This window comes from Saccostrea echinata, unplaced genomic scaffold (assembly GCF_033153115.1).
Source record: "Saccostrea echinata isolate AGI-Se365-2 ecotype Australia unplaced genomic scaffold, CSIRO_AGI_Sech_v1 ptg000015l, whole genome shotgun sequence".
Classification (NCBI taxonomy): Eukaryota; Metazoa; Mollusca; class Bivalvia; order Ostreida; family Ostreidae; genus Saccostrea; species Saccostrea echinata.
Window position 1 is genome coordinate 4,504,942 of NW_026889764.1, and position 23,206 is coordinate 4,528,147.

The 23,206-nt window shown below is 31.5% G+C and overlaps 5 protein-coding genes across 5 annotated transcripts in view; 1 reads left to right on the forward strand and 4 right to left on the reverse strand.

The window, feature by feature from the left end:
- LOC133187428 (cytosolic 10-formyltetrahydrofolate dehydrogenase-like) overlaps window positions 1-23,206 on the forward strand; it is a 393,706-nt gene that overhangs the window by 356,301 nt on the left and 14,199 nt on the right. The gene's annotated exons all lie outside the window — the stretch shown is intronic.
- LOC133187749 (caveolin-1-like) lies at window positions 5,491-6,953 on the reverse strand. Its single transcript, XM_061323148.1, has 2 exons — window positions 6,885-6,953; window positions 5,491-5,820 (listed from the first exon to the last, which is right to left on the reverse strand). The coding sequence occupies exons 1-2, from the start codon at window positions 6,951-6,953 to the stop codon at window positions 5,491-5,493; spliced, it is 399 nt and encodes a 132-aa protein (XP_061179132.1).
- Window positions 10,006-12,023, reverse strand: LOC133187750 (caveolin-1-like). The gene is made up of 2 exons (XM_061323149.1): window positions 11,955-12,023; window positions 10,006-10,335 (listed from the first exon to the last, which is right to left on the reverse strand). Exons 1-2 carry the CDS (start codon window positions 12,021-12,023, stop codon window positions 10,006-10,008), a joined length of 399 nt encoding a protein of 132 aa, XP_061179133.1.
- On the reverse strand, window positions 14,116-15,244 carry LOC133187751 (caveolin-1-like). The gene is made up of 2 exons (XM_061323152.1): window positions 15,176-15,244; window positions 14,116-14,445 (listed from the first exon to the last, which is right to left on the reverse strand). The coding sequence occupies exons 1-2, from the start codon at window positions 15,242-15,244 to the stop codon at window positions 14,116-14,118; spliced, it is 399 nt and encodes a 132-aa protein (XP_061179136.1).
- Window positions 18,779-19,930, reverse strand: LOC133187752 (caveolin-1-like). Its single transcript, XM_061323153.1, has 2 exons — window positions 19,862-19,930; window positions 18,779-19,108 (listed from the first exon to the last, which is right to left on the reverse strand). Exons 1-2 carry the CDS (start codon window positions 19,928-19,930, stop codon window positions 18,779-18,781), a joined length of 399 nt encoding a protein of 132 aa, XP_061179137.1.

Below are 23,206 nucleotides of genomic sequence, written 5' to 3' on the forward strand. Positions count from 1 at the left end.
GAACCCGGTATCCTCGGTTGCTTGTGTTCACTGCTGTCATGGTCAAGTCTACCAAACTATAATAATGGGTATTGACCAATGCATATGAATAGTTAAATATTCATGAATCTTCAATAAATCGGAGTTGATTGTGTGTGAGAGAGACATGGTTAATTTCTGTTGCAATGTGTTCAATTTGATTCTGATGTGTACAACAAATAGTCAAAATATTTCTTTCTTTCATTAAAATGTAATTTTCTAATTGCTTCTTGCATAATTATACTTATTAAAGGGTTATTTTCCCCTTAACCAATTTCGCCCCTTTTTAAATTCTTCCAGACACACTGTGTTGAAGAGATAATGTTGTCTTCATTTAATTTGTCCCGTTTCAATCAGCCCCTTTGCATCAAGGGCGAAGGGGCAAAAATAGTACATTACAGTTATAGTTTGCCTACTCCATTTAATCAATTACGCACAGGTTTCATAAATAAAGAGAAGAACAATTCATTTAGCGTTTCGAGAAATAGGGCCATAGAATGCCCAGATTTTAGTCCATTCTGTCTTAAAACTAACACAGATAAATTCCATTGACTGACTTTTATAACAATAATCTTTGAATGCATAAACATATCTAAAAATCTTAAATTTGTTCAGAATTTGACTGTTTTCATGTTGCAAAGTTTCCACTGTCAATACTTAGCATTTTCACTCTCACAAGGTTTAAATCTGGTAGTTAAAATTGACCGTGTTATTCCAGAACTGTGTGTTACTTTTGATATCATGTTTTATATATGTCACCTTATGCGCTGCTAAAAGTTGCTTTGAATTTTTAAGCGCTAAGCGCAGCGCAAAGCGCTTACTGTCATCTTAAAACTACTTCCGTTGGCGATCCAGCGCCACTAAGCAAGTTAGATAACTCTACTGACATGATTGAGTTTTCTAAAAATATGCAACTGGAAATCCCCGTCCCTCTATCGGCTATCGGCTATTTTAGTGCACGATAGAGTTGCATGCAGTTCTTAAAACTAACACAGATAAATTCCATTGACTGACTTTTATAACAATAATCTTTGAATGCATAAACATATCTAAAAATCTTAAATTTGTTCAGAATTTGACAAAAATTAACTGCAGAAAGTACCCTTGATATTGACGGTTTTTTTTGTTTTTGAAATGCCTGCGTAAGAGTAAGACTAGCATCAAATCTTAGTGACAAAATAAATATTAATGTATTTGAGAATATAAATGATGAAATTATTGAAAACGATATTGTATCGCTCAATCAGATAGAGTGCTGCTAGATTGTATTATTACACCATAGCGAATTAGAATACACTTTTAACTCGTTTAATCACACATTAACGCGAGATTACACTTGGATAAATAATACCCAAATGATATAAAATGCACCTAAAGGCACTTCAGTAAAAAATAAAATCACAAATTTCGTCCCTCTGGTCTTAGTGGGAGCATATATCTAATTTTTAGAATCTTTGTATTAAAAAAAAAATCTCACACATTTCATAAAACTATAGACTGTTTTCATGTTGCAAAGTTTCCACTGTCAATACTTAGCATTTTCACTCTCACAAGGTTTAAATCTGGTAGTTAAAATTGACCGTGTTATTCCAGAACTGTGTGTTACTTTTGATATCATGTTTTATATATGTCACCTTATGCGCTGCTAAAAGTTGCTTTGAATTTTTAAGCGCTAAGCGCAGCGCAAAGCGCTTACTGTCATCTTAAAACTACTTCCGTTGGCGATCCAGCGCCACTAAGCAAGTTAGATAACTCTACTGACATGATTGAGTTTTCTAAAAATATGCAACTGGAAATCCCCGTCCCTCTATCGGCTATTTTAGTGCACGATAGAGTTGCATGCAGTTCTGATAATAAGTGTCAATTAGTAAGGTAGAGATTAAACCTTCATACGTGCATGTTAGATGATAAGGCGGTTCTTATATTTGCTCATTGTAGTTCATTAGAAAATACTAGTAAGTGTCGACACACACCACCTGAGTAACACACTAGTGCTATGGATATAGTATTCTTATCAGCATGTTTTGCGTTGAAGTTAATATCATACCCTAAGAAGATAACATTGATGCAGAGCATTAAATGTCAGTACGAATTTAACTGAAGGATTCAAATACATATTTCTACAGGAAAAACCCTTAAATTTCTAATATGACATATTTTTATTTCTAAGTAGAAAAGTATAAACAAGAAATGTATACAAATCAGCTACACATATTCTGAGATCATCAGAAATGGCATTATTTTAATCTTTGGTTTAAATAAATTATAATTAATGCATATGAGAATCGGAGATAAAATGATAGGAATGTTTTATCATCAAACGAAGAAGACAAATGTAATGTCCTTATACTCAAAATCTCTATGTATACCGATGATTTCTGACAAAATTACGTAAAATTTTCGGGTTTTCCCATATCTATTTCATTGATGTTATCTATAAGGAACTATTTTATGGAAGCTACATGTATAAAAAAGTAAAAGTCTTATTTCTCCATGTGCATAAAAGTCTTATTTCTCCATGTGCATATTCTAACACAACCTATAACAGCTAATAAATAGATCGGTCGCTCTTACGGCCGATGATAACAAATAAAATCAGTCACCAACACCCAATCTTAAATTTGAAAAACCAAATGACACCCTGCTCTACACTCGGGAGTTTAGCAGTCAGTATTGCACATCAATAAGGGGAATGTCAGCTATATTTTTCAGGTGTTCAGAATTTGTCAAATTATGATGATTATTTTTTTTTTGGCAAATGTATTGCTAAATCTATCATTTGAACTTCGTCGGAAAGTCTGTGAAATATCAATAAAAAAGGGATACTGTAAACCAGCTATTATTCGCGTCAACTTTTATTCGCGATAAGTCGGTTTGAAATCAATCCGCGACGATTAATTTTCGCGACTGAGGAAACATTCTCTACAAATACAAAGCAAATTAAATGGTTCGCGGCGATTGATATTCGCGAGTTAAAATAGATCGCGAAAGTCGCGAATATTTCTCGCACGCGAATAAAAATTGGTTTACAGTAATCGACAAAATCAAAGAGTAGAATTATAAGAAAGTGAAACCAGTACAACATTGTTGTCTGTTTGTGTTCAGTGGTATATGTTAAATTCCAGCAAATTGAGTACACATGGTTAAACGTTAACATAAATTTAAACAGAACCCAAGCCTATGTGTACAGATACGAATAATTTAATTTGAATATCATGATATATTTAGAATTTTCTTTTTCGTTCAAATCATGAACTTCAGTTTTTTTTTTTTTTTTTTTTTTTTTTTTTAAAGAATAGGGAATTTCAAAACTGAAAACAAAATGCCAACACAATAATTGATTTCGTGCTTTCTTTAACTAAGCGCATTCTTTCGCGATGGAGATAGAAATGCCCTTTAGTCCAGGACATTGTGCAGTTGATTACACCGCGACATTGTATATCACTGTATATGTTTTAAGGACACCATTGAAAAAAGTACTGGTGAAATATTTTGCTTAAAACTGGGTGAACCACGCTAACAAAACTTTATGTTGTATTTTATTACATTTTTATTGATACTAAGTATTGTGGCCAAGCCATTTTAAGCTGGAATTTAGAAAACTGGGATTGGCACTTGAATTTTCTATTTATTTTTATAATTTTTATGACATTAAGGAAGTAATTAAAACTAGCTTTAGAGTAGAGCGCTGCCCATAACCGCAAACGCTTAAAGGAATGCCTCAGCGAAAATATGGAGAAATGGTGGTCATTCTGCTCATTTGTATGTCGGCCGTATTGTTGCTATTAGGCGGTAGATTCAATAAAATTAAAGTTTTTTTACAGAGAAAATACAAAAATTCTTATATACATTTTTATATACTTACCATATCGGATAAAATTTTACGATCGTTTGTTTTTTTTAACATGGAAAATTACATAATTGGTGATACCCAAATGAAAGTTGTGACCGCATTTTTTATTTAAAAATTCGAAGCGGAGTATAATTACTGTTCTGTTAAAGGTCAGGGCACAGAATAAGGTTTTTATTATATCTTATGATGATTTTTAAGTGTTTATTATTTGTAAGTTGAGTCTTCTGTCGATTAATATATGCAAGATTAAACCTATTTTTATTAAATACGGAAGATTTATCATTTCGCGAAGAGCTACAACCACCTTATTCATTTGAAAATGACAAGTTTTGCATTAGTATAACCTACTAATTAAAAAAACCGGTATCATGAGTCGTCAACTGTTAATCACATAAAATTCTGCCTATATAAATATAACTATGACGAAGGCATATCGAAAAAAACAAAATTTTTCGGGCTTGCAGTTTTTATATCAAATTCTTAAGAAATGGAATTTCGAGTTTAGGCAGAATCTTATGAAAATTAATGAGATGTAGACCATGTGGAAGCAAACTCATGAATAAACTGAACACCATGTCTTCAAATGAAGAAAATTTGGATTGTGCACTTTGATCCAAAGGAACTTTTTTCTATAATAGTAACTTCTGGACACAGAATGTAACACAAATAGACTGTTTTTCATAACTACAATACTGCTCTTTGGTGCGATAAACAGAGAAAAAATAGCTCACTTGCTTTAAGGAAATTTGCTGTTAATTAAATTCTCTTTGTAAAATATGTGCCCTTTAAAGACTTCGTTATGAAAATGCAACTTATATATGGCATCATGTGAGTAAACAGAGAAAAAACAGCTCACTTGCTTTAAGGAAATTTGCTGTTAATTAAATTCTCTTTGTAAAATATGTGCCCTTTAAAGACTTCGTTATGAAAATGCAACTTATATATGGCATCATGTGAGGTCACAGTGTACAAAGTTCAAATGTCTCCTCGTGCAGATTGAAGAGGCAGGTATTAGTTTATTTTAAAGTAAATATGCATTTAACAAATACACTCGCCCCAAATTACCTATTCCAATGCAACAGGAAATTTAAATTTAAACAAATTCTGATTAATTTAAAATTGTAAACATTGCTTAGCTCTTTCCAGTACTTTCAGTACTTTGATTATAACAATGAACCTTAACAGATAAAAGTTTCTCTCTGAAAGGCCCGAAGTGTTCTGATTAAATGTAGTTCAAAATAAATATTTTGAATGCACGCTCAGAAAGATCTAATGCGTGAATGTGCTAATTAATAAAAAAAACTTCCAAATAGCTAAATTTTGAAAGCAAAATGAGTACCTGAAATCAGAGTACTAAAAGCACTGATTCTTTACTAATCCACAAACATCAGAACAGTTTAATTACAAACAAAGATACATGTGTAATTAATTTTTTTCTGCAATTTTATTCTTCTTAAACCAACAGAAAATTTTAAGTAAAGAAGAAGGCATAATTTTCATTGAACATTTGTCACGAAAGAAGAATTGTTTGTATACAATGAGCAAAAAATCTCGATTCACAAGTTTGAAATGTTGATCTTAATCTCTTGAAATGGTGACATATACCCCCGAAATATTCATTATGTTCTTTTGAAATGATGGAATATTCCACCCATTGATTCATAACAGGGTGTGCAACAGCAGTTGATACACATCGTGTACATTCGTTGGCAAATTCCGCAATTAATCTCCACCACTTTGATGCACGGTGTAAGCATCCAGATATGGAAAAAGGCAATGTACGCAAACTCGCAACCCCACTCCATGGCGATACAGCAACCACAGCAAAAGGTCATCAATTTATAACAGAGGCCTTTCCAAAGCTCAAAGCAGGTGTTAGAGAGTTTGAAGACACAGTCGATACTGTGGGTACCATCAGGTTCTCCGATGACGTCATTGAAAAGGAGAGTCTACAATTAAATGATGAATATTTGATTTGTAATGTTTTAGGGGTTTTGAAATAGAGTTTGAAATTTAAGTTCTTACAGTACTTTTCAAACAAAAGTTAATAAACTTTAAAATGTATTTTAGATTTTAATTTTTACAAACAAGATATTTTTTCTTTGAATTAAAAATTAAGATTGTTAACGATAAAATTCGTGTAATATTTCGCGTTATAAATGGAGACAAAAAAAAAATGGTTCACATCGTATAACTTGTGTTGCGTACGTCACAGTCTAACGTCGACAAATATTATTTTCTAATAAAAAGATAAAATTAAATTATAGGGATTTACTTTGTAGTTAATTATGAGTAGAAAGAGTAAACGATTTTTTCACAAAATGCTTCGTGGTTAACTCCTTAAATCCAGGTGTTACTCATTATAAATTCAACTAATAGAGTGCTAAATGGTTGTCACTAAATGCACTTCTTACAGGGGAAAATATAATCAGAACTCACTGGCAGAATATATTTCGCAGTTAAGGAAGCTCTAAACACTGCACACTAAGGAGTTCTACTTATAGGGTAATTTTTTGCAGATAGAGTGATCTGCCCTTAGAAGTAAAATACATGTAGAAAAATGACAATTTACAGTTAATTACACAATCTGTAATAGAATAAAATATTCTTAGCATTACATTAAACCAAGAATAAGTAATCGAATTCATTATTTCCATTCATTTTCCCAATGTAAGTAAACAGCAGTGATTTCTGTTCGGGAATAGTTCATTGTTTTTGAACATTTTTCCTGCAGAAATAAGGCAGGCACCCTTTCTTGAAAATGAACTAAATAGTCTCGATATACACACTTTTTTATGATATATTTTTCTCCAAGTCCAAAAAGCACTTTTTGTTAGTGTTTAGAGCTTCCTTGATCTACATTTTTTAATATCCCATACGTGTGCTTTATTTTGACATTTTTGCTCAAATCTATAAAACTAGCATTTGTAGATCGAGGAGAAGAAGATTCACTTGAAAAGGGCTCAACATTGCTCAGTAAGTCTAAAATGTACTTAAAGTGAACATTTCTTACCCCAAGATGACTGTTCAATTCATTAGGATCTCTGTGTTCCAAATCGATAACTCCAGTTTTGTCAACCATTTTTGCACCCTCTCACAAATAACTGAATATACCCACTGTGTTTGATTTCAGGTGTATCTATGCATGTTGTCAGGCACGCTTCAGTATATATTAAACTCAAATGGTTTTATTGGTCAAAAATGACAATCAATGTTGATTTTAGTACTTAATGGATTTCTTTTAAATTCAATGGTCATTTAATTAGAAAAATGCTATTGAACCTTTGTTGAATTCGGCTGTTTTCTTTGTAACAATAAACGTTCTCAGGGCAACAATTGCAATATAGATTTGAAGCGTATACAATGATCACAAGTACAAATATTAACCTATTTATTATGTACCAAAACAAATGAATATTAATATCGAACTTTTGGGTCTCATATTTCAGAGGCATATATATATATATATATATATATATATATATATATATATATATATATATATATATATATATATATGAAACATGAAGATAACGAACAGTATTCAAGCTCAAATGTTTATTAAAACAATACACATTTGGAGCAGAGCAAACACGTTTATCATAATTTTTTTTATATTTTAAACCAATACATTTCTATTGACCTGTCTTCTGTCAGTCAGAAAAATTGTCCGTTTGATTTGAAGAATTATTCATATACTGCTTAAAACAATTCTTTTGATATAAGATGCTTAGTTGAAGCCTCAAATTTTGTAACAAACTAAAATTTTAATATTCTATATCTTCAAGTTTTGTCCTCAATGATCTTTTCCTATGTATGAAAAAGGCATGATTTCGCATATAGAAAAGTCTACATAGCCCTAGATTTATTTTTATTTTAAGTATTATCAAAAGCCTACCCCAAGTTTGGAATACTGAAGGAAACATAGATAAAGGAAAGGTGGAAAGATTACATAAAGATATCGTAAAGTTAAATGTGAAGAGAACGAACAGTAAGCATAATCCAAAATCCAGTGAAACAATACAAATAGTGAGCAGATTAAACAAGAACTTCTAACACATCGGAGAGGGGATCAGGTGCCATGGATAAGTGAACATTCCCAGTAGACCGCCCACACCCGCCATGTATTTTTATATTGGGCATCCTAAGAAATATTGCTTCTCATCACTCATTTCCTTCAAATTCTAAATGTAATGATGATACTACATGAAAAAATTCGTATGTTTTTAACAATTATGCTTGCTGAAAGAGAGATCCATGCCAAACTTCCCCTGATTTTAATGCTATTACATTGTATATCTGCTTTTTTAGACTTGCCAAATCCTACTTATACTACCCATACTTGAACAAGAAATCAAAAGTTCTTTGAGCAACAAGAGGAGTTTGAATTAACAGTTTATTATTACCATTTTGGTAATTTTTGTTTATTTCTTTTAAAATGTCTTGTATTGAACATGACACATTATTCCAAACTTAAACACAACTTGGTAATAAAACAGTTTCCTTGTCGATGAAAGCCCCCCCCCCCCCCCAAAAAAAAATCCTAAAACTAAAAGACCCAGGAAACTAATGTTGTTTATGCGTATGATTCCTTACAATTTTTATCTGTTTACAGAAAACCCATTTATTATAACAAAGATTTATCTCAAAGTTCGCAAGAAGCACCGCTCGCAAAATTAAACTAAAATTCACTTTTATTTTTATACTGCTGAAATACATTTTAAAAAAATCCTTGATCAGTAGACCACTCGAGAATTCATGTTCACTCTATTTAACGTCTTCAAGACATTCCACGATATTAATTCTCACGTAAAATTAGGAATATGCAGTACTCCTGAAGCATGCTGATTTTCTAACTTATCATGTTTATATATTAAAGACGTCTAATGACAAGGTGTAAAATTTAGCGACGAATAGATGAATGTTCTTGAACAATCAAACTCTCGAGTCATATGAAACCTACTCAAAAAATTCTAGTCAGTGTAAAATATATTTCTGTGAAAGACATCTTCTCTTGCTCAAGCGTTGTCTTTGTCCTCTTAAATACTAGTAGCTAAGAGTTGTTGATAAAGCAAAACTACATTTAATTCACTTTCTTTCCATTATATCCATGAGATATGAGGCTTTAAATTTTACACTGGTGTTAACAAGAAGGACACGGTTTGTTAACGACCGAATTTGCTGATCCCAAATTTAATATAAAAATTAAGACACGGATAAAATTTTGATAGTTTGCAGTTAAGAATTTTAAATACTGCTTGTTTTAAGACCAGTACTGTAGATTCCTAAATATACGCGAGGAATTAATTATCGCGTAATTACGCGAGAAGAACCACTCGCGAAATAAAATTACTCGAATTTTATTTTTATGGTGCTGAAATCAATGTAAAATCCCTTGATCAACCGTCCATTCGTGAATTATTGTTCTCGCGATTTGATGTGAAAGAGCCATTTCGCGATAATAAGTACTCGCGAAAAATAAGGAATCTACAGTATTAGATTTCTTTAAATGCGTACATGAAGGCCACAAGAGGATGCCAAAGTAGGACATTTTACTGAATTCCACAATTCTGGTTGAATTTCATCAAATTTGAGATATATACTTGTCACTTCGGGAAACACAGAGCACTAGCTTACCTATCTGAATACACAAGATGCATCTGTTTCTAATGCACGAAATACCTAGATTTGGCAGGTAGGCAAGCTTGTGTTCTGTGTTTTCTGAAACAAAATGATTTTAAAATTGATGAAAAACTGCATTAAAATAAGAAATTTGGAAATTGACATAGTTCGTGACCTTCATGTGCCATTTTTGTATCCCATAACTCGGAATCAATTCTCATTTGTAAGAGGGATGACAACAGGTTTTTAATGATGAACTATTGCATCATTCCTAGAGACATCCCAACCAGAGGCCAAGAAGGGGTATTGGCTTATCTGGAACTTTGAATGAAATGTGACCTATAGCGCATTTATTCTCCGACAACAAGAAAAAGAAACAAGAATATAACGAGATGTAGTTTTATTCAACTGACTAAATATGTACAAAGTCTTGCCTCAGTAACACAGTATCACAGTTTGCATTTTTAAAGGCCTCGTTAATAAATTATGGGAATAAATAATGAAGCCTTTAACTAAGTTCTTTTGAAATGATGGAATATTCCACCCATTGATTCATAACAGGGTGTGCAACAGCAGTTGATACACATCGTGTACATACGCTGGCAAACTCCACAGTTAATCTCCACCACTTTGATACACGGTGTAAGCATCCAAATATGGAAAAAGGCGATGTACGCAAACTCGCAACCCCACTCCATGGCGATACAGCAACCACAGCAAAAGGTCATCAATTTATAACAGAGGCCTTTCCAAAGCTCAAAGCAGGTGTTGGAGAGTTTGAAGACACAGTCGATACTGTGGGTACCATCAGGTTCTCCGATGACGTCATTGAAAAGGAGAGTCTGTTAAACAAAAAAACATCATTGAATGATATGCAATTACGTGACAAAAAGTATTTTAGATTTTACGAATGTTTAGATCGTAACAATCATTTTATAGAGATTTTAATACTTGAACTCGCATATACAAAAAATGTAACCCTTCGAGAATAAATTACTTAGTTTGTATTTATGATCAGTGTTTGCTTGTGATCAAAATAAAAATGCTTTCTTTGATTATTAATGGAGTTTGAGTGAAATTTGCCATGATTAAATGTAAAACAACTTAAATTGTAGATGTAAGAAGAATCTTTCTAGATTTATTGTGTTATAAGCACTTTGGAGTGTACAGTATTTCGTGAAGAAACGGTTTTATTAGCTGTTTGTAATTCCTTAAAGATTAAATAAAAGTGAATTGCCAAAAAAAAAAAAAATAAATAAATAAATAAAATAAAATAAAATAAAAATAAATAAATAAATAAATAAAAAAATAAAAGATATAATTGATTATCTAATTCGATATTTTGTTAATTATATTAACAAATAACAATTATATAATGTTGGTGAATTATTTGTGTGGCTCCATATATTTTAAAAAGATTAAGATGATTTTTTACATATCATTATCTATTCTAACAAACAACAATAATGTAGGGAATAAATTGTTGTCTCATATTCTAGCAAGATAAAGATGAAATATCATTGAAAATGATTTATTATATTGGGATGTAAGAAAGAGTAAATGAATGTTTAGTTTTCATTTCTCATCCTACTGATAATATATCGGCAAATTAATGTATTTACACTTTTTGGATTTCAGTTGCATCAATCAACTGAAAAAAAATTAATTTAAAACTTAAGTCTCAATAACAGTTTATTGTGTAACCATGTCCCCTTGACAACACCATATTAGAAACTGATATACTGGAAATTTAGTGCAGTTTCCTCATAAAATATATCAATTTAGTCTAGGTTGCTGCTTTAACATAATAATTAATAAAAGCAGCCATACTGACATTATAATGTATAACAATATTCTTTTATTTCAAATAGATCGTCATTATGATGTCATATTAACGCTTCAGTGCCAAGTCTATGTAAATTTTAAATTGCCTCTAAAGTCCTGTATAAGAGAAAAATTTGAAGACGCAATTTATTGAGTGAGAAATCTTTTGATATTTTATGTAAGTGACCACCGGACAGTGAAGGAATGATTGGTCACTTTTATACGCTAGTTAAGAGGGAAGAAGATTCCAAACAAGTATATTTCGCTTGTTCTTTGCTATATGTAATACGTATGTTAACTATTAATTAAAAGCTTCATCATAGATGGACTAACTGTTATTCTATCCAGATATACCCTTTATTATTTCAAAGATGTAATGGCTGCGTTTCAAAACTCAAAGTAAGCGTAAAGAATAAGCCTTAAGGTGCATTTTTTTTAAAAATCATTGAGTTATTATTAGTTAAAAAGCGAACTTTTTATTGCATGAAACACATTTTACAAGCAATAATTAATCAAATTTTTTTCCGATTTTGATCAAACTACTTTGTAAAATAATTCAATGGGTTTTAATACCCACCCTCCCCAATTAAAAAGTTCGGCTAAATAATATCAATTACCATTAAAAATTACTACTTACCCCGAGATGGGAATTCAGTCCATTTGGATCCCTATTTTCCAAATCGATCACTCCAGTTTTGTCAGCCATTATTAGTGATTGAGGTTTTACAGGGTGGACTGTCCAGAAAGTTGTGGTGTCCGGTGACTAGGGTTGGACAAGATATATTCCTCCGTATTTCTGATCAGTACAAACAGGTTCTAGTATTGACTCGGGATTGTTTTATTATTTTTTTCTGTCCTTTCTATTGGTCAATTCAACAAATCTCTGAAACGCATGCATGACAGTTTGTTTAACCCCTAACAACCATTATTGCAGTTAAATGCCACTTTTTGATCCCTCAGGCAAATAGAAAATAAAACTTAAATTTAGATAAAGGATGTCCGAGAATTTATTCTTATTTTTCTATAAAAGTTCTTGTGTAAAAAAAGGTTGGAGTAAACTCTTTATGTATTGTTCTTGTTTTGCAATGAATTTAACTAAACTGAGAATCGATTTTTGGACATTCTTTGTCTTTAGAAAGTCAAACACTTCAGCATTGTGTCATTTTCTTATGTAAATATATTAGTTCAGTTTTAGCGTTATTGGTGTCCTGACACATTTTCTGTGTAATATACTTGTAATTTTATTCATTCTTTCATTAATTTATTTCTTCCTGAATTTGACTCTACCGTGTAATTTTCAAATAATCTTGTTTTATAGCCTTCATATGAGCATGGTGAATTTTACCATACTTGTCTTAGTAACAGGTTCAATTTCGTGAGTCAATACATCCATAAACATACCTACTTTATTTTTTCAACCCCACAAAAATTACACATTTCCATTGACCTTTTTTTTGGGGGGGGGGTTATTTTTGTTTCTTTCTTTTTTAAAGATTATTCGCTTTGTTTTTTACTTTTTTAATTTTCTGCTTATAACAAATGTAAAAAGACACCGAATGTTGCCATCTATTGTCGCCCGTGAAAAATTATTGAAAGCGTTAAATAGTCTTATATGTAAATGTTTCTAAATGGCAGATCAATGTCATCACTGCAAAGCAGTATCATCCAGATGCTATAAATTATCGCTGGCGTCGGAGATTACGGTTCAACAGAATAGAGTTAATTCCTAGAAGAAATAAACGAGTCTGTCTTTTGTCGTTATTATTTCCTAAAATGCTTAAAAAATGATAGATGTAGATTACAATCAGATAAGTATCACATACTATTTTTATTTAATTTGAAATGCAGGTAATTTTTTTTGTCTTGTTCGTCTTGAAAAAACAGGTTCTGTCATTTTAACGTAAGCATACGAACTTGCATGTTAGAACAGAATACATACATACTTTCAATATGAATTCTAGTACGATGATAGTACATGTATAGTGCATGTTTCTTTTTTTTTTTTCAAAAAATAATATTCTATAATGTATACATTTTTTGTACACTTTTATGTAAAATCACCTTAATTTCTCAGTAACCCCTCCCCTGAAAAATAATATACATACATGTATATCAACGTTTCTGCTTATTTTGTACAGAACAGTGCGGACCTTTGGGCTTCGACAACTGCATTAAAGTTGTCGATATTTGAATTTTGGTTTGTATCAACGGTATTACAGCAAATCAGATCTGTAAAGATCTGAAAAGGATCCTCTTTAAAGTTTATTACGTAGTCCTGAATATTTCTCAGCAGGATCTAAGTACCTCATGTATCATTTACAGACTTTTTAAAAAAACTTTTTTTTTCTTTTTGAATTGACAGCATGGATTAGATCATAAATTTGTCCTTAGAAGATACATGTAGTTTATGAGTAAAAAAAATCAAAGTCTATATCTGGGAACGGGGGATCCTATCCCCCAAGCACCTGTGTCTTTTTCTTTCTTCGAGAAGTGCACTGTTATCCGTGAGAAAGAAGAAACTTCGACTTCAGCTAACTTTTCAGGACTGCACCATAATATTGAATAATTCAAGATTGTAAACGAAGAAATACTTTATTAAAATGTTAATCAATGAAAGAAAATGCAAAACATAGAAATTCAACAAAGTTTTATGCAAAAATAAACATAAAACAGACAGGACGTGTGACGTCATATTTATCACAGCATCATCAGCATGAACGTTCAAAGAAAATGGTTGTTAGCCCAAGATTGGTGAGTTCTTCAAGAATTCAGCGTGACTGGGCGAATTCAACTCTTAATCAAGTTCTTTTGAAATGATGGAATATTCCTCCAATAGACTCATAACAGGGTGTGCAACAGCAATTGATACACATTGTGTAGATACGCTGGCAAACTCCACAGTTAATCTCCACCACTTTGATACACGGTGTAAGCATCCAAATGTGGAAAAAGGCGATGTACGCAAACTCGCAACCCCACTCCATGGCGATACAGCAACCACAGCAAAAGGTCATCAATTTATAACAGAGGCCTTTCCAAAGCTCAAAGCAGGTGTTAGAGAGTTTGAAGACACAGTCGATACTGTGGGTACCATCAGGTTCTCCGATGACGTCATTGAAAAGGAGAGTCTGTGTAAAACAAGACATATGAAAATTAACAAAAAACCCACAAGGTTAAATGTTAATAAAATGATAAGAGAAAGAAACTAAAATTAAAAAAAAAAATTAAAAAAAATTATTTACACTTCAAAGGTTGGAGTATTTGAAAATAATCACCAAAATTTGGCCATACTAATGCCAGTAATTGATACAGAACAACGAACTTGAGGTTGTGTATGTAATATAAATAATTAAATTCAGGCATTATTCAACTGGAATGGTAATCCATCATTTACTAATTGATGAAGGTTCAAATAATGGCATTGTCCGCAATTAAAGGATGTTTTGCAATACACTGTTTCCATGGGAACTTAAAAACATTTTCTTTCGATTATTTTTGAAAACAGAACAATTAAGGTAAAGAATGAGATATTTTAAAAAAAAGTTTTAGAAATTAAAAATACTTTTAAATTTGATTTCTCTAAGGTTAAATTGTTATATTTTTTCATTAAAGTTCTTGGACGAAATAAATTCAGAAATGACATCCACCCACCAACTCCTCTTTTTTTTTTTTTTTTTTTTTTTTTTTTTTTGACATTTTATCTAATTCCATTGGGAAAGAAAAATTAATGCGGTTTACAAATATCTCTTTCACTATTTCAATTTTAATATGTATTCAACATAAGGATAGGAAAAAAATACAAATTATAGCATCTCTTGTTTAATTTATTCTTCTACTATTGAAGACAAAATGCCCTACCCCTAGATGACTGTTGAGTCCGTTTGGGTCCCTGTTGCTCAAATCAATCTCTCCAGTTTTGTCCGCCATTTTCTTTTCCTTGCCTTCGGCAGCTTCTCAGCTAGTGTATTTAATGCTGTACTGGGAATGGGACGTATGCAGCAGTGGTCAAAAAGTTTATGGTATATGCTTTAATTGTTTACATCTGTTGTCCTTAGCAATCAAAACATGACATTTTTTACCAATATTCAACTCCAAGGTCCAGTGGTCATTCATACAAAAGATATTTGTATTTGCGATGGGTCAACAAAATCGATCACTTTAGGTTAAAACTTATTCAATATCTTTAAATGGGTGAATGGTAAGAGCAAATCAATTTTTCTGGTTAGAAATGAGAAAGAAAAACAACGGGTTTTAGTTACTATAAACACTGTATTGATTTAATCTGGGTACTTATATTACACATACATGTATATTCCATGTTCTAAATTCAATACCAAAGGGTTTTTTACTTTACTTCAAATTATATAGAGCAAAAGTTCTATATGATAGAATTTTCAGGAATGATTGTTTATTTTTTAAAAGAGTTAGTTAACATATACTTTATTATTTAAAAGAAATAAATATGTGTTCTGCATAAATACGTGACTTTAAAAATGATTTATAAACTTGACGACCTTCATTTTATTGTTCAAAAAACATTTATTGCCAATTCTTCAGTTGATTTATAATACTTTTCTTTGAGAGAAAAAGGTATTTTTATTTAAATTTTTATTTAAACTGGTAGATATAAAAATATTCCTACATGTATGAGCGACAAATACTGTAATATATGTATTTACAAGTTTGTCTTGAGCAATAATTGATTCAATATGAAATGAGAACATTTGACGGATTTCAGTTTCTTAGAAACAGAAACGAGTAATAAAGGTGAAATTAAAACACCAATTACCTATTGACTGATTTCAATCAATTTCTGTAATTGTTGGTCCATTGTCGGTGTCGCGTCAACGATCAATTAACGTGAAAGCCTTAAGCGGCAGGAATATGCAAATAGATGCACCATGCATGACCGATTAACTCAAAGGAGAGGATTATATGAATCTATCAATAACACTAGGATTTAATAAAAGAATAAACCCTGAGTTTTTAGTTAAATTCTGAAATAATGTAACGTTAGGTAATCTGAAAAAAGGAGAAAAAAAAAGCATCTAGTCAACAAGAGTTTTCCCATCATATAAACTTTCTTTTTTAAAGTTAAACTTAATTTTGGGACTTTAATTATGGCATTTCGGTGGTATATTTTTCAAGAACCCCCCTTTCTCTCTCTCATTGCTTTTAATCCAGACAATGATCATACAGATATACTGTTTTAGAGTGTTGTCTCTTATTTTCCCTTTTATTTATCCATTGTCTATCTTCAAAATCTGTTGCGTCACTAATACTGTAAATATACAGAGGTGTCAGAATTGATCTTACTATTGCCATGTTGTAAATAATTAAACTTCTCGGACCAGTCCGTGCTTGAACGGATACGAAAGTCAATAGGCCCACCTGAGGATTATTCAAAGAAATCTATAAAAGCGACTCAGAAATTGATTAAAGTTTGGCGAATATCACGCTGTTAATGAGGAAAATAGTTAAATAAAGAAATTAGCATTTGATTCTATGAAATATGAAATAAAGTTTATCAGATACTTGTATTTAATTAGTTTTTCTACAGAATACAATGTACGGCATAATAAAAGCCGGGAAAAGTTTGTTTTATTTCAATAGGTGCGCGTAACCATATTATCCTCTCCTGATTCATATGAACTCAGCTGACACTGTGTCAAATATCAGGAACCCCATGTATTTATTCAAATTTACTTTGAATACGTTGCTTTAACTCGTTGATTTAAATAATACGTTTAATTATGTAATAATTTTATTTACACATCCATTGAAAATTTTGTAAGTGTTGTGTAGTTATACATCGGTATAATCTTTGATATCACACATGTACAAACAGGCACTGGACAGGTCCGCCATCCCCCCCCCCCCCCCTCCCCCGATATACATGTTCATGTACAATCCCAGGCCTAGTTCGACTTTTTTTCCAAAATATATTTATCACACTTATTTATCATGTACACAATATGGAAAACATGGAGAAAACCCTATTTAAGTACCCGTGATCATACATCGACTTTAAACAACTCAGTTTTGTTAAAGCTGTTCATAACAAGTAAGTCAGGACAGCATGAACCGCCATTTGTAAGAGTTTTAAGGAAATGGCCCTTGGGGGACGCCATTCTTTGCCTCTGATGTGTGCTTTAAAAGAAGTTAAATTTAATCTTCTTAGTATTGTATTCGTTATCAAAACAGTTCTCAAGCAACGAGTTATATCTGGACAAGGAAAGAGGGGTAACTCAATCTGGATTTTATTTTTCTTAAATATATATACATAACTCTTCTTGGCTTTTCATATAATAAAAAAAAGTTATTTCGCTTTAACGAACTGTTCAATCAGTGCTGGTAAACACAAAAAAAAATTTGCGTATCTGAAGTGTGCATATTTAATTAATAGCAATGCATGGTACAGGCCCGTGACGTTTTTATTGAGGGGGCACGAGCACACATTATCTATGTTTACTATAGTAATCTATAGATCGGCAAAATTATTGGGGGGGGGGGGCACGCCCCCCCCCCGTGCCCCCTGTTCCTACGGCCATGTGGTAGATTGATATTTTACTTCATTTCGCATGCATTGTTATTTTTCCATCTCTTGAACACAAATGATCTGCTATGCCACATGGAAATAAAATGTTTCAAAGATTCATGTTCTGGATTTTATCCAGCTTACGATATTAAATGATTTAAAGGCAATTACTCCTCTTCAATTTTACACATTACTTTTTTATGTGATTTCTAGCTTTATTAAGAACGTTGAAAGACTTTTTTTCTTTGATTTCCTCAGTATATTTTCATACCCCCCCCCCCTTCCAAACCTTTTTTTTTTTTTGGTACAAGCCGCCCATTTCTGGATCCTGCATTCTGGATCCACCACTAATGTAAGAATGCATTAATTATACGTTTCATTTTTTTAAACAATAGCACTTTAAGAATCTAAAGTTCAACGGGGTCTGACAAGGACCCCCCCCCCCCCCCGACCTACAATTTCAACCACCAACCCCGTTGTATAGCTCTTTAGCAGTAGAGAAAAATCTGCTGATTGCCCTGTGTAGATTTACATAAAAATTTATATTTCCCTAGAGGTGAATAAAAATCACTTTAACTTTCTTAATCCTTCTTCTTTAAATTGTAAACTCTCCGAATTACCATTACCATAAACGGCAACTTACAAAATCTTATAGGGTTTCATTAAAAATCCTTTTTTTCTCTCTCTATAAAAAAATCAAGACTAAACCACTGTAAAAACATTGTTTAATATAAACTGTTATATATTTTTTACAGCATTTTCCTGTATTTCTATGGTTATTTATAAAATCAGAATAAACTTTAGATATCACAGTTGGTTTTAATATATAATTTAAAATATAAACAAAGGATCTGCTCAACAGAGCCATATATTATAAGTTCTTATGAAAAAGTCACTGTCCAATTTATTTGATCATTTCTTCATTAAGTTCTCTTAAAATGATGGAATATTCCACCCATTGATTCATAACAGGGTGTGCAACAGCAGTTGATACACATCGTGTACATTCGTTGGCAAATTCCGCAATTAATCTCCACCACTTTGATACACGGTGTAAGCATCCAGATATGGAAAAAGGCGATGTACGCAAACTCGCAACCCCACTCCATGGCGATACAGCAACCACAGCAAAAGGTCATCAATTTATAACAGAGGCCTTTCCAAAGCTCAAAGCAGGTGTTGGAGAGTTTGAAGACACAGTCGATACTGTGGGTACCATCAGGTTCTCCGATGACGTCATTGAAGAGAAGTGTCTGAAAACAAAACAAAAAATATAGAATTTTCAGTCAAAAGGAAGGGAAATGTTGAAATTTTATACAATTGTTTTCACTTTACACAAGCACGTAGTAAAAGCGCGTAGTATTAAGGGGGGGGGGGGGGTCAAAACAAAATTTGCAGGTTTTTACGATAGTCAAGATGTTTTCAAAATTGAAGAGATGCAACTTTTTGACTGGTTGTCTATAATCAACAAATTAGCATATTTTACGACGTCATTTCGGCGAGTTTAACCACGGTTGACGAGTGAAGGACGAGATAACCAATGGGAATCCGACGATGTACATATATATTAAAAATTATAACATGGTTCATGTCAAAAGTTGGAGAACTTAGCCCCCCACCCCTTTCCGCACAAGATATTATTTTCAAGTTTGGACAATTCTTCTTCTTTTTTTTAATTTCAGTTAATTTGTAAATTATTCTTCCCTCTTTCAAGAACGAATGCCTTCGACATGGATGTAGATCGTCTAAAATTATTCGATATTGCATTTCAATTTTTGTGCTATTTTACTTATATTTTATAGACATTTTTGTATAACATTTATATCCAAAAAAAAATTAGAAAGTGTTTAAAGGAAGAGTGAAAAGTGTAACTTGCGAGTGAAAATAGATATCTCTTCTCGTATGTAAAATTGTAGGAAAGGGTGCAAAATAAAATTATATTTGCATATAATACATGTATGTATTCATGTCCAAACTTAAAAAAAAAAATATATGAAAAAACTTACCCCAAGATGGGCATTTAGACCATTAGGGTCTCTGTTAACAAGATCAATAACTCCAGTTTTATCAGCCATGTTTGACAGTGATTCGATGCGTTCTCTATGAGTCGAATAAGCTCCAAGGGCCCCTAGGGACCTTATATAAGGGCTCACACCCAACTGTGTCTGTTGTCCACGAAACAAAACAAACACTGAATTATTAATCAAGTCCTGGTAGGAGGGGATATGTCCAAACGTGTTTCATAATTAACTGACCGGTATAATTAGCACTGTTAATTAATATGAAGTTTTTCCGCGGAGATAAAAGCGACAATAATTAAAAAAATATATATATAATTTTTAATAGATATAAGCTTTTTTTTAAGTGGGCAACCAATCAAATCTGCATTCATTTTTTCTTATTCCACTGAAACAATGAGAAAATCCAAACTTTATGTGGAAGAAATAGATAACATTATAAACATGGAGTTGATCTATTATTATATATATCTTTTCTCTCTCTCTCTCTCTCTCTCTCTCTCTCTCTCTCTCTCTTTGTGGAAATTAACTACAAACTGCAATGTGCTGTAACGTCAGATTCATGCACATACATACAAATCTGCAATAAAACTAACCAAAGAAATAAAGGTAATCTAAAGACAAGGCTTTTCCTTCAATGCGTATAGATACATGTATATGTATAATCTCTTCTTTTTTTTTAATCCACAAATAACCTTTTTTTCAGCCTGTGGGCAAACTTATTTATTTATTTACTTATTTATTTATTTCTATATACGAATATGACCGAAGCAAAGAAAATATCAAAATTGTATATGTATTGTGAAAAAAGGTCACCAGTATAACTGTAATTCAAACAAATCATTTCCATTTCTTACTGTTCTTGTAAAATTTATTTTCATAAAAATGAAAATGGATTTTTTTTTCTTTCGGAAAAGTTAATCTTATAATTAAAAGTTGTGACGACTTAGATCATGTATACATATGACTAGAGAACTTGAATAATTTGCATGCCGGATCCGGATACAATGTACATTTGAAAGAAGTTGTGTAGTTTAGTTGCTTTTAATTCATTAATTAAAAATAAATTATTTTTATTGATTAGGTTCATTAAATCAATACATCAAAAAAAAAAAAAACCAAAAAAAAAAAAAAACAAAAAACAAAAAAAACAAGCGATCAATAACATTTTCTTCCCCAGCTTTCTAATAACACTTGAGACTTTCAGGATATTTAGCAATTAAAGAAAGGGGGCACATATTTTCCTGCATGCATGTAATTTTATTTCGAGGTCTTGAGTATATGATCATCTAAATTTCATTAAATAAAGTAATCTTTATTATAGAGACAAAAACTCTCGATGTAGGCAATATTTAGCATAAAGTGTGCTGTTCAGGTAATCATTTTTCCCTTATAAAGTTCTTCTGTTCAGGTTACGAAGGAATAAATATTTTTAAGGTGACAACGGGTGGCATTATTGTTCATCCGATTAGGCAGCGTAAGACCCCTAGGTTATATACAAAACCGTAACACTGGTGTCTATTCGACTGACTGCTAATTAAGCCCTTTGTATATGTAACAATTTAAAATAATTAATTGTGTGTAAGATTTCATATTCGATTTAAAAACATCATATTACATATTAATATGCTGAGAACCTTAAAATATCTATATTTATTGATATTTCTAAATACAGAGAGGCATATGAAATATAGATGCATATAATAGAGGAAATATGTGACCAAAAAATAGGTATAAATATTTTGCTAAATATATGCTATATTGCTAAATATTTTATCTTTGTTTACAAGTGAGGACGATAGACAGATAACGCTTAAATTTGACCTAAATTTTAAGACATTAAAAAAAATGATTATATGTTGACACTGATCTTTAAAAATGAAATTGTGATGAAAAAATATATAACTACAAAATAAAATAAGACAAAATAAATAAATTAATTAATAAGTAAATAAATAAAATGATGTTTAGAGACGAATCAAAATAATCATTTAGAAACTAATACATATATGCAAGTAAAACTCTCAAAATTAAAAAGAAATAGTGACTTTTTCAAGTCAGACTTTTATAATTTATAGTTTTCTTTCTAGCATGACCGATTTTCTTCTGATCTGTTGACATGTTACTAAGGCGAGGTTTCTTAGTTTGTTACTACCTATTCAGGATTTGAACAAAAAAAAGATGAATAATGAATTCATTTCTTGGATGAAATATATGCCTACATCGGTGTAAAAACAGAACATCTCATTAATTTATAATATCTTATATCCATATTGATTTTATTAGAATTTACAAAACACCAGTTCTCAATTCGTCGGCTCCGTACAACTGAACAATCTCCGATAGATGATCGGGTATCACAGAAAAAGAATCAATATACGGTTTTGTGTTGGACATGTACACAAGTGTTTTGAATGATTAACTATATTATTATATACGTTCTACGTTGGTTCAACGACCGATCACGACTGGTAAAATTCCATGTCAATTTCATGCCAATATTCAGATGAACTTTTATCGGATTTTTGCATTTTGAATGTCGTTGTTATATATGAATATTTAAGATACTTTATATGCTTATTTCAGTCAATTTATCTTTTGCTTTTTTTTTTCTATTCATTAGATTATATGAACATTCAGCATGCACATGTAAAAATATCGGGGTTTTTTTGTATCATGAATTTGAAAACAAACGTTCAGTTATACATCAGAAAAAAATATTAAGATCTCCGTTCCTCTTTTCACATCGAACGTTCTGTGCTAAAGAATTAAGTTTATATTACATGAAGAAATCGAGACAGCATTTAAGGTCATACAATATCCATTGTACAGTAAAACACGTTTATAGCGAATATGGACATTGCCAATTCCTGCATAAAACGACCTTCTGTATTTTTCAGCCATTAAAATAATAATAATTTTAAAAAACGGAATACTGTTATTTACTGGATATAACGAATACATGTAACATGTATGATTAAAGGAATTTTAGTCGTTCATGGTCTTTGTTTTTGGCATCCAGCTTCAACAAAGATTTTACAAAGGGAGACTACAGCACCGGATTTTTTTTTTTTATAGATCTGGAACTTTCATTTCCCTCTTTTTTTTTTCTCTCTGCTTTTTTTCCAATATGGGAGTCATATACACATCAAAAGAACTTGATTTTTTTTTTTAAATAAATACAATTGGATAGATAATTGACTGCAATTTTTGAAAGGACAAATTTTATAGTCATGCTGCCTGTACTTCAAAGAAGAAAAAAATTGAATCAAACTTCAATATGTTCGTATTAAATCATGTTCTGACGTAATCACGTTCTGACAAAATTAAAAA

Coding starts and splice junctions, on each gene's coding strand:
- LOC133187749 (XM_061323148.1), bottom strand. CDS start 6,953: ATGGTTGACAAAACTGGAGTTATCGATTTGGAACACAGAGATCCTAAT. Junction 5,821..6,884: donor AATTGAACAGTCATCTTGGG/GTAAGAAATGTT, acceptor ATTTAATTGTAG/ACTCTCCTTTTCAATGACGT.
- LOC133187750 (XM_061323149.1), bottom strand. CDS start 12,023: ATGGCTGACAAAACTGGAGTGATCGATTTGGAAAATAGGGATCCAAAT. Junction 10,336..11,954: donor GACTGAATTCCCATCTCGGG/GTAAGTAGTAAT, acceptor TTTGTTTAACAG/ACTCTCCTTTTCAATGACGT.
- LOC133187752 (XM_061323153.1), bottom strand. CDS start 19,930: ATGGCTGATAAAACTGGAGTTATTGATCTTGTTAACAGAGACCCTAAT. Junction 19,109..19,861: donor GTCTAAATGCCCATCTTGGG/GTAAGTTTTTTC, acceptor TTTTGTTTTCAG/ACACTTCTCTTCAATGACGT.
- LOC133187751 (XM_061323152.1), bottom strand. CDS start 15,244: ATGGCGGACAAAACTGGAGAGATTGATTTGAGCAACAGGGACCCAAAC. Junction 14,446..15,175: donor GACTCAACAGTCATCTAGGG/GTAGGGCATTTT, acceptor TGTTTTACACAG/ACTCTCCTTTTCAATGACGT.